We start from the raw sequence: 11,636 nt of genomic DNA, 5'->3' as shown, positions 1-11,636 counted from the left end.
ACAGAGGCAGATCTGGCATCTCTTGTGCCTTATATGTGAAAAGCTCATAAGGACTGTACAAATTTCTCTTTTATCTCCCTCACCCACAGCCCAGAAATCCTATAGCTCACATGCAATAAAACACACACAATTGAATTAGATCCTATAGAAAGCCACAGTGGCAGCCAAGACCACATACATAAGTGATGGGGAGCTTCTTCAGGGTGAGCACAGTGTCCACTGGGATGGTGTTGTTGCACTGCCCCACACAGCAGTGAACCACTCCTGTTTTTAAAACATTACTTGTCAGCTCTGCTTGCAAGAAATACTCCTGGAAAGAAAACAGGGAGAAAGAGAATGATAGCAACACCTCTGCCACACTCTACTTGGAAACCCTCCTAGGCAAGGAGCTGGAAATACTCCAATTCCCAAAATCTTGCTGCTAGATCAAAAACTACCTAATGGCTTCCCTCCTAGACTATAAGTTCTGTGAGACCAAAAAGCACCTTACTTGTTTTGTTACCTGAATGTCCTAGCACTAACTATAGTGCTTGGCTCATAACAGGGGCTCTATAAGTTAATATTTATCAACTGAATAGGTAAATCAACTAATTAAGCCACTTACATTCTTTTTTTTTAGAATTAAAAGGTAAAATATAATTATTCCTGTTATTCTCGGCAAATGACAAATTGAAAAACATCCAGAGGGTACACTGGCTAATGTCCGAGAGCAGTGAATCCATCCTCCTGGCAGGAGGAAGAGGGATTTCCACACAGAGGGGACAGATGAGAAAATGCACTGATGGTCATTTGGTTCAGGTGAGTCAAGGGCCCTGCACTATCCAGATGGATAAGAATTTCTCCGGGACATAGCATACGGAGTTTGCTCATTCATATTTGATAGTCCGTTTGCAATCAGCTTAGCTGTCAGGCCACGCAACCAAGAGGAAATGTGTCATATATGGTAACATCAGTGGGTCTGAATGCAGAGAGCATCACAGAAACCACTGTGCACTTGAGCTGTACAAAGACGTTCTAAGCAGTTTGTCAGCTTCTTCCCCTTGGTGTATGGAAGAGGTAGGTCATCCGCAAAAAAGTACAGAAGAAACACTCTTCAACTAACAAGATGAAGAGTGATGTCAGTGATGTGGGTTCACATGTCATCATTTACACTGAGAACAAACACCAGTCACAACAGCCTATCACTTTGCAGACGAGGCACTCTGGACAAGGACAGCCGGCATCCTCTCCCGAGGCAGCTCAGGGCTTGGCAAGAGGCACATACAGCAGACTATCCCGAGTTCCTTGTTATTCAATAAAATATAAACAGGGTTTTCTAAGAGGCTTTCCATTTCACAGAGTGTCCTACTAACTCATGGCAAGTTTGAGAACCTGATATAATTCCCCTTCTAGAGCACAATGTTCTTCATGACAAGACACTGGGCACAGATGAATAGTGTCCAAACTACCTGTTGAGAGTAATTAAAAAACAATTAGGGGCTGTAAGGGACCATACCCATTACACACGAGCAATAGAGTCCAGAGACATGCAACCCAAAAACCCAGATCACATGTCCTTTCTGCTGTTTAGATGGTTGGCACTGCTTGTTTCATTCAAATGCAGGTCTTTTTGACTAAATTTTTTTATGAGGGTTCCAGGAACTAAGGCCACCAGAGCAATGGCCAACAGCTTAAGGACAGTTTCCCAGGAGAAAAGCGCATCCAGAGAGGTAAGGGTTGACAGGATGGAGCCTGTCTGCACACAGATGAAGTTGTAGGGGATCAAACCTTCCTGCAGGAGGGCCACTTTATCAGGAAAGTAGGAGATCACCAGTTGTTTGCCAAACATACTGGAAAGCAGGTAGCAGCATGTGGCACCCACCGAGGTCAACACACAGCAGAGCAGAAGCCCCAGCCGTGGCCCAAACAAAGCACCAGCTAAAACGTTCAGGAAGCTGGAGCCAGGGATGGCAAAGCCCTGTTTGTAGAGGTAGGCACTGCAGAAGAGCAGGAACACGTAGGCCTGGTGCTCCCTGAGGTAGTCTCGAAGGACCTCGGAGAGCTCCCGCAATTCGGCCAGGTCAGAGGGGAACCACAGTGACCTTCAGCCTCCTCGGCGGAGCCCCGTGTTGGCCCGCCAGGCAGTCGCGTCGACAGCAAGTACAAGGCGAAGGTGCAGCCGACAAAGATCAGGAGCAGGCCGAGCAGGGGGCGCATGTTGGCGCCCGCACTCGGACCCGCCGGGCCGCGGAGGAGAAGCCACTCACATTCTTTAATAACATCTTGGGTGTCTGATACTTCAGAGATACGAGGACCAGTAACAGTGGGGAAACTCCACCACTCAAAGAACTGTGAAGGGCCTACATCAAACTGTGTTATGTACTGGCAGATGGACCACTGCAGCTGCTGCAAATACTATCACAGGGGGAAGTTTTGCTGAACACCTGGCCTTCAGGAATCCAAAGGCACATGATACCTCCCCTCCTCAAATTATGCCAGGCTGTTTTATTGTTTTTAAATTATTATTATAATAATTATTATTATTTTTAAGAGAGAGAGGAATATCGATGTGAGAGAGAAACATTGATCAGCTGCCTCCTGCAGGCCCCCTACTGGGGATCGAGCCCACAACGTGGGCATGTTGCCCTGACTGGGAATCGAACCAGGACATCTCAGTCCATGGGGTGACGCTCAATCCACTGAGCCACACCGGCTGGGCCGGGGCTGTTTTTAAATGCCTTGCTTCCCTACTAGCAGTCAGGTCCTTTGCTTCTAAAGCACTGTACATACAACCCTCACCAACGAGGGTTGATACTGTCATCATCCCCATTTCATAGATGAGGGCAAAAGATCACAGAGCTCAACTGTAGCAGATCAAACCTGGGTGTGCCTAAGTCTAGAGCCTGTGCTCTTAAATCACCAAGCACCAGAGTCTCTCTGTCTCTGTGCCTCCTGTAATCTCTAGATACAAAGCTAAATGACACGGAAGTATATGACTCAACAGCACTTTTGTCACGTAGAAAGTGCTCAGCAATCATGGCTGAATGAATGAGCACATGCATGCCATGACCACACAGCTCCACCACAAATGCCAGTTCTCCCCTCGACACTTCTCTCTTGGGGTTCAGTGTCTCAAAACAACTAGCTACTTTGAGTGTCCCCTGTGCTTTCCTCAATCGATTGTAAAGCAGTTGTTTCACCAGTTTACCACGGCCCTTCACTATCCCCTCCCCAGAGGTGTAGTCAGTGCCTTTACGCCAGTTTCACAGATTGGAAAACAGAAGTACAGGGTGATAAATAGCTTGTCCGCGGTCACAAAGTGCCCAGGTGGAAGGACTGGGATGTGACCCGAGGCAGGCTGATCTCAGGCCTGTGAAGTCAGGCCATGTGCAGCCTCAGAAAGAGAGGGGATGCTGCTTTCATCCATTCGACAAACTCTGAGCTCCAGCCACGAGCTAGGCGCTGTTCCGAGGATATGCCTTTGAGATTTGGATTAAGGATCTAAGACTATGGAAGGCTAAGAAGCTGTCTGTGAACAAGCCTAACTCCATGTCACTTCATAATTCAATAATGTAGTGTTCCCTTCACTTCCTCAAAACTTGAAATAAGCAAAGAAACAAAAAGGCTCCTGGAGATTAGCTAGATTTTCTAAAGGAGGTCAGAGAAAGAGTAGGCTGCCTGCCCTACTCTTGGTTACAGGGGAGACCACATGGTTTATCACTCTATGCAGGGGGAAACAATGGCTCACTTCTGTCCTAAAACCTCCCCATGCATGACTACTGTTCACAACATGCTTTCACATTCTCAATTATTACCCTCCCCTAAAGCCTTTGCGATCCCCTATAGCCTTCCTCTCTCAGCAGAGGGTGGACTTAGCCACTTCTGAAACAGGATGTCTCCAAATTGATTCAAAAGCTATGATGAAGAAAAAGCAGAAGTATCGCTACCGCACACAAGGTCTCTCAGACTTATAAACATCTGTTCACACAAATGGTCATATATCCGGGGCTTCCTCAGATGTTTCCCAACCCAGTCTCAGAAAGGAGGAAGTATTTCTCTAGATTTTGTATTCTTTTCTTTATGGGGAAAATTCATTTACCCCATAAAATGTATGCAGTAACCAACTGATAAGTTTCAAATTAGTTTCAAAAAGCCTACTTGACTCTTATACATAAACTGGTAGGACTCCAAGATATACAGCAATATCTAGAAAAACCACATATCCATTTATCTTTTGCCCAGAAATTAAGATTCTAGAAGTGTATCCCCAAGATGCACTGGCAAGAATAGAAAATGACTTGTGCATAAGAGTATGCATTGTGACATTACTATTAAGAGCAAAAGATTGGGAAGAACCCAGTACCTGTCAGTGAAAAACTGCGTAAATCACGATACATCAACACAGTGAATGGCTACTCAGCTTGTATAAAGAAATGAGAAGGAGCTTCATGAACTGATTGTGATTTCCATGCCAATTTCTCAGTGATAAAGTGAGGTACAGAACATTTATATAGAATGACACCTTTGTGAAAATGGAGAATATAAAAATATATACAATATATACATATTTGCAAAAAGAAATACTGGAGGATAAAACAAAAACTAATTTAGGAATAAGCTATCAGTGACAGAGGGAGAGAAACTCTGAAGGGGACAGGGATAGAATAAGACTTCTGTAAATATATATGTTACAAAATTTTGACATTGAAAACATAAATGTCCTACTCATTCCAAAAAGATAATTAAGTCAAAAAGAAGCCAAGCAGCTCTGGACAGTTTCGCTCAATGGTTAAAATGCTGGCCCGTAGACCAAATGGTCATGGGTTTGATTCCTGGTCAAGATCACATACCTGGGTTGTAGGTTTGATCCCCAGCCCTGGTCTGGGTCATGCGGGAGGCAACCAATTGATGTTTCTCTCTCCCCTTCCCTCCTACTCTATCTAAAATCAATGGGAAAATATCCTCAGATGAGGATTAACAACAACAACAAAAAAAGCCAAGCAATTCCTATAGGGATTATAAACAAATAAATGTATATCTAACTCTAATTAAATTGGGATTCCAACTACAGAGGAAAAAGAACTTATTTCAAGGGCCTTCAGAATATGGTATTTTGACTATACATTCTTAGTGGAATATGGGGATATGGAGCTGTTAGGAAATCTTAAATTCCATTCAGTATTCAGTAATATTGGTTTTATTTTAAAAGTTTGTTACACAATAGACAACTGTAAATAAGCAACTAATAAATATTGTTGGGAACCAAGAGTTTCAGTGTAGGAGAAAGGATTAAAATGTAAAGGAAGTAAAAATCCTTTCATGTTCATCTGAATTGGACTGCAGAACTATAACTGATGAAGTTACAAATGTAAATGGCTTCAGGCTCTGACAATGCAGACACAGTACAGCCTCACGGTAATGAAAGGATGAAGACAGCATGAGCCAAAAATGTCTTTATGATTCACACTGGTGGTGGTGCACACTTGGTTAGAAACTAAAAAAAAAAAGTAAGGAGATCCTCATGGTAAAAGCCAGGACAGCCCTGGCCAGTGTGGCTCAGTTGTTTGGGCATCGTCCCCTGCACCAAAAGGTCGCTGGTTCAATTCCTGGTCAGGGCACATGGCCAGGCTGAGGGTTTGATCCTGGTCAGGGTGCATGTGGGAGGCAACCGATCGATGTTTCTCTCTCATGTCAACGTTTCTCTCTCCCTAAAATCAATAAAAACATATATTTTTTAAAAAGCTAGAACAGTAGTTACTCTCAGGAGGGTGGGGGAGCTGACTGTGAGAGAATGTGGGACAGTTGGCAAATCCAATCCCCTGACCTGGGCAAACATTCACTCACCCTAACTGCAAACTATACATCTGTTTCTATATTTGTGTTACATTTAACAATAAGGAGTTTAAATAAAAAGTTGGGATTAGAATTATCAGTATGAACTCTTGACTTTTCTTTCTTTTCAAAAATATGGATTTCCAGCTCTGTCTACTGAAAAGTTGAACAATCTCAGCGTCAGTAAAAGGAGGTGATCTGATATCACTGCCGTCTGATGTGAGGCAATACAAAGCAAAGTCCCTCCCCGACCCCCAAATAAAGGATTCCTGCCAGAAAAGTTAAGCCTGAATCTGATTAAGCCTCTATGCCCAAATTCCAGTTATAGGAAATCCAGGGTAGGCAATAGTAGAATAAGCTATACAACCACAGAAGAAAGCAAATCTAGAATGTGAAACATTATAAAGGAAAACTGACTCAGCTTCTGCAAAAATCCCAGGAGCATTGAAAAGGAGGGACAAGGTCTTGACTGCTCTAAGTTAAGAATTGTAAGAGACCTAACAACCAAATGTCTGGATCCTGATTTGAACAAACCAATTGTAAAAAGGCATTTTTGAGATCATCATAAAAGTATGATTATTGATTGGGCAGTAGAGCCAGACGGAACAATTATAAATTATATAAGGTGATAATGGTACTTTGGTTATGGAAAAAAGGCCTGTATTTTTTCAAAGATGTGTACTCCAAATATATATAGGGGGTGATTTATATATGGTAATTTAATATGTTATTTTCTAGACTTTGAAATGTCTTGAAATTTTCTTAAATTTCAAGAAAAAGTCTATTTAACCTATGTTGTAAAATAATACCACTGCTTTACAATACCTCCATTAAAAGTTACCAACATGAGCCCTGGACAGTTTGGCTCAGTGGTTAAGACTGCTGGCCTGCAGACCAGAGAGTCCTGGGTTCAGTTCCTGCTAAGGCCACATACCTCGCCCGGTTGGGGTCATGTGGGTGGCAACCAGTCAATGTGTGTCTCTTACATCAATGTTTCTCTCTTTCTCTTCCTCCCTCTCTCCCCCCCACTCTATCTGAAGATAAATACAAAAATGTCCTTGGGTAAGGATAAAAAACAAAACCCAAGAAAAAGTTACCAACATGAGCCCTGGCCAATTTTGCTCAGCGGCTGGAGCGTCGGCCTGCGGTCCAGAGAGACCCGGGTTCAGTTCTCGCTAGGGGCACGTCCCTTGGTTGCAGTTTGTGCCTGGCCCTGGTTGGTACGTGCGGGAGGCAGCCACTCGTTGTGTACCTTTTGCGTTGATGTTTCTCTCTCTCTCTCTCTCTCTCTCTCTTCCTCTCTCTCCCTCCCACTCTATCCGAACAAGGAATGAAAAAATGTCCTCGGGTGAGGATTTAAAAAAAAAAAAGTTACCAACATGAGCCTGGCGTGTGTGGCTCAGTGGACTGAGCGTTATCCCATGGACTGAGAGGTCCCAGTTTGATTCCAGGTCAGGGTACGTGCCCGGGTTATGGGCTTGATTCCCAGTAAGGGGTGGGCAGGAGCAGCCGATGAATGTCTCTCACTCACATCAATATTTCCATCTCTCCCTTCCTCTCTCTCTAAAAAATCAATTAAAAAAAAAAACATAAAAAAAGTTACCAACATGACAGCTTAGCTTTGTTACAGATCTAACCACTAATGTAACACTGTGTCAATGAGAAAACCATACTGCAGGTATACTCAAGATCAAAGTTTATATAAAAAGCTATATGATAGGTAGAGACTATTTGTACCTAATATTATTATTCTACTCCACTCCCTAAAATAAAGAAAAGCCACACTTATCTCTAAACCAGGGGTCAGCAAACTACAACCAGCGGACCAAATCCAGACCAGTGCTTGTTGTAAATAAAGTTTTATTGGGACGCAGCCACACTCATTTATTAATGAATTCCTGTGGCTGCTCTCTTACTACAACAACAGAGCTCAGTAGATACAACAGAGATCCCATGGCCTGCAAAGCCTAACGTATTTACTGTCTAGATCTTTACAGAAAAACTCACAGAGCTTGGTTCTAAGTTGTCTCTAGATACTCCACTGGTGACCCAGGTGCCACTGAGGATGCAACCAACAAAAAAGGCTTCAGTCCAGCCCTGGCCAGTTTTGCTCAGTGGTTAGAGTATTGGCCCATGGACCAGGGAGTTGTGGGTTTGATTCTGGCCAAGGGCAGTGCCTCAGTTGCAGTTTATGTGGGAGGCAATCAATCAATGCTTCTCTCTCACATCGATGTCTCTATTTCTCTGTCTCTCCCCCACCCTGACCCCCACACACACTCTGAAGATAAATGGAAAAATATCCTTGGTGAGGATTTTAAAAAAAGGCTTCAGTCCAAATTCTGCCATGTGAGCCATATACAAGGTGAGAGTCACACAATGAGGCCCAGATGGAGCAAAGCTGCTTGGGGAAACATGCAACTGATTTCAAATTCCAGAAACATTCTTATGGCCAAACAGGCCTAACTAAGAGAGGCTTGGAAGAAAAGTGAGAGGGAAACTTGAAAGAACAAAATTCTAAAAAAAGCAAGGTAATCATTCTCAGGCAAGAAGCTTTTGCTGTTCTGACTGGTTATATAGAGTATTTACCTGCAGTTTCTCCTGTTTACGCTCTGATATTCTCCTCAAAATGTAAAGAGAGCCCTGGCCGGTTTGTCTCAGTGGTTAGAGTGTCGGCCTGTGGTCCAGAGAGACCTGAGTGTGGTTCCCGCTAGGGACACGTACCTCGGTTGCAGTTTGTCCCCGGCCCTGGTTGGGTCGTGTGGGTGGCAACACTCGTAGTGTCCCTTTCATGTCGATGTTTCTCTCTCTCCCTCTCACTCTATCTGAACAAAATATCAAAAAATGTCCTCGGGTGAGGATAAAAAAAAAAAAGTAAAGCGAAATCCTGATTACATGTTTACTGTTTGTCTTTTCACCTACAACGGGGGCTCTGTGAGGGCAGGAATTTCCCTTGCCCACCATTATAGCTCCAGTGCCTAGAAACATGTTTGGCACATATTAGACACTCAATAAACAATCAATTCTGAGTTATCAGAGTTTTTTTCACCACCACTTAACTACTCAGACTGTGAATACCATTTATTAATGGTTACTGTCCCATACCTCCACCCATCCAGAGGTTCAAAGCCACTGGTAGCTTAGATTCTTCAGTTTCACATATTCTCATCTCCTTGACAGAACATGCAACATGGCAATTGGATTAAGTCATCCTGCTATACATAATCTTTTATGTCTTGGAAATAGCTAAGGAAGAAAGAGTATTTATAATAACTTTTATATCTAAGTTTTAGGTTTCAGGTTAAGTATCTTTGGTTCAGGGAAAGACTAAGTGGTAACTGTTAGCTCAAATTTCCGTTCCAGTTTCCAACAAGGTTGAAAAGACTGACTAGCTTACAGTCCAGCACATGAAAAGCAGAAAGGAGGTGGAAATAAGAGAGTGGGGCAAAGGTAGGAGAGTGAATGCTGACACTTTTGTGCATCTCAGCCAGTGACGAGAGGCCAGGTGCCTGAATATGCATTCTCCCCTGGCAAGGACACGTGGTTTTTGGAGAAGTCTACTGGTGCAGTAGCCGTTGCCAGTTCAAAAGGAACTAGGAGTTAGGGTGAGAAAGTTCAAACAGAAAACATTCTTGCCGTTTTTTCCTCTAAGAGTGTTAAGCACTAATTAAGTAAGAGAGAAATTAAGAAATACATGAACACAGTTGGTATTTTTAGAGGAACTCTGAGAACTAGATGAGGAAAGAATTTAGAAAAGAACCTATGGTTTTGTTTCTTTGGTTAAAACACTTCTTGCACTAGTAATAGGCTTCTGTGCACTCAGGAAAGAGCAGCCCTTTTCTTCTAACCCAGGAGAGATTGATCCCTTATTCAAACCCAATACTGTCTGAATGTTGTTAAACTAACTTGTACTACTGGTTCCTCTTACCCCAGCCAAAGTCAAAATGTTCTCCAGTGATCTGGTGATGATGAGACGCTTCTTGGCACGAGTTACTGCAACATACAGTAAATTCCATTCATCCTCAGAAAAGGACTCTAAGGAAAGTTAAGGGAAAAAAATACATCAACTCAAAAGCCTGCTTACAAAAATGTATGTTCTCATCTAAATGTTAACTACCCCCTCCCTAAAAAAACACACACTCAAGATTTGATGGCTATCAATACGAAACTTTCCTACAAACACCAACTCCAAAAATAAACAGAAACCTAATACCCTAGTGGTGTAAAACACTGAGTTTTAGTCAGTGCTACTACTGAGAATTGGTTCACTGGTTATTCAGCCCCTGGGATGTACCCATTACGTATTTTCTGTTCATTCTCCCAGCTTTCCTCACTATGACCCTGAGGGACTGGTGGGGAAACTGAGACTTAAGGAGATAGTGCATTTGGACAAAAAGGCCATGGCTAATCCGGGGTCCAGGAGTTTAACCCAAGTATCTAAAACTGAAGTTCTTTCCTTTTTCTAATGCTCTCTCTTACTCGGGCCAATGCAAAAATGTCTTAGGTAGTCACAGGACAACCAGAGAAGAAAAACAAATTACAAGTCTTTACTGTCTACCTTACATCTCAGTTCTCTCATTTACAATACCTAGCACAATGCTAAAAACTCAAGAAAGAACAGGTGACCTGTGACTATATTATAAGCCACTAACTTGTATACTTTTTTTTTTTTTTATGGTACGTGCCCCTAGCTGGAACCGATCCTGGGACTCTCTGATCCACAGGCCGACACTCAACCGCTGAGCCAAATTGGCCGGGGCGCTAACTTTTATAGTTTTAAGAGATGCATTATATGGTTGTGAATCACTTCTCAAAAACTCTTCCCCCCAAAATATATATGTAAATATGTAATGACCAGCACTCCACTTTAATTTATGTTCAACACCATGTACTTCTCTCATTTTATGAATATAAGAAATTTTTAGTATTTCTATCTCAGCCTGATAATGTATGCTATGCCGCAAATTTCAAATCCACCATTAACTGAGAGCTTTTAATTGTTTGTTTTATTGGTAGGAACACTTCAAATGATTTTAGTCTAAGAATTAAAACCAAAACAATCGAGTTTAATGACGACTTCAATATAAATTTATACAAAAGCAGACAAGTAACGGAGTGCTTACTACATCACCTTTTATGATTTTCTGGCTTCTTTAATAAAAAGGAGAATTAATTTAAAAAAAAAAAAAAAGACCTTGGTGAGCAGGTAAGCTGTATGTTTTAAAGCTTTTATGAGTCTAACGGTAAAAACCCAAAGGTGAAGAGTTGATGCAGGCTAAATAGGGACATTATAAACATAACTGCCCTTAGAAGCAGCCTCAAAAGAGGTGGGCTCTGAAAGTACAGTTTTTCTAAAAAATGTAGTATATGAATAAAAAATTTAAAACTAGGAGGTGCTTTTTTTCCTTCTAGAAGAATCCTTCCAAGAGGCCACACTATCCAACTACAAGCAAGGCATTCCAAGGAAGTGTCCCAAGTCAACTCTTAAATAGAATCCTCAGTGCAACCAGTCTTACCAACTCTGAAGTGGGGCAGCTGTGCAAGGTTGTGCCTGGCACAAGGCACTTTCACAAAATCATCCAAAACATGAACGGTATCAAACTCCAAGCCTTTGGCTTTGTGCACAGTACCCAAAATGTACTCTGGAATAAAAACACAGCGTAGCATTAGATAGGGGCAGGACAGGAAGAGAAACAAAAGAGGGAGAAAATGTACTCTTCTTACTACACCCTTAAAACTCTAACTTCATTTTCCTGCCTGTGTGCAGCTTGGTGGAAAAGGGGGAAAGAGGAAAAATAGCCACAAAAAAAAAAAAAAAGAGAAAATAA

General features: G+C 42.3%; 1 protein-coding gene and 1 pseudogene across 10 annotated transcripts in view; both read right to left on the bottom strand.

Moving 5' to 3' along the window:
- FBH1 (F-box DNA helicase 1) overlaps positions 1 to 11,636 on the bottom strand; it is a 79,179-nt gene that overhangs the window by 27,708 nt on the left and 39,835 nt on the right. For 8 of the 10 annotated variants that reach the window (XM_036243586.1, XM_036243601.1, XM_036243556.1 and 5 more), the window contains 3 exons: positions 11,325 to 11,450; positions 9,737 to 9,843; positions 179 to 310 (listed from right to left, as the gene is read on the bottom strand). In XM_036243586.1, coding sequence (XP_036099479.1) covers positions 179 to 310; positions 9,737 to 9,843; positions 11,325 to 11,450 — 365 coding nt within the window. The remainder of the gene's footprint in view (positions 1 to 178; positions 311 to 9,736; positions 9,844 to 11,324; positions 11,451 to 11,636) is intronic. The other 2 variants (XM_036243616.1, XM_036243578.1) reach the window with 2 other exon arrangements.
- LOC118617673 lies at positions 336 to 2,196 on the bottom strand (annotated as a pseudogene).

Source organism: Molossus molossus, unplaced genomic scaffold (genome assembly GCF_014108415.1).
Source record: "Molossus molossus isolate mMolMol1 unplaced genomic scaffold, mMolMol1.p scaffold_m16_p_1, whole genome shotgun sequence".
Taxonomy (NCBI): Eukaryota; Metazoa; Chordata; class Mammalia; order Chiroptera; family Molossidae; genus Molossus; species Molossus molossus.
This window is presented reverse-complemented; position numbering and strand designations above follow the sequence as displayed.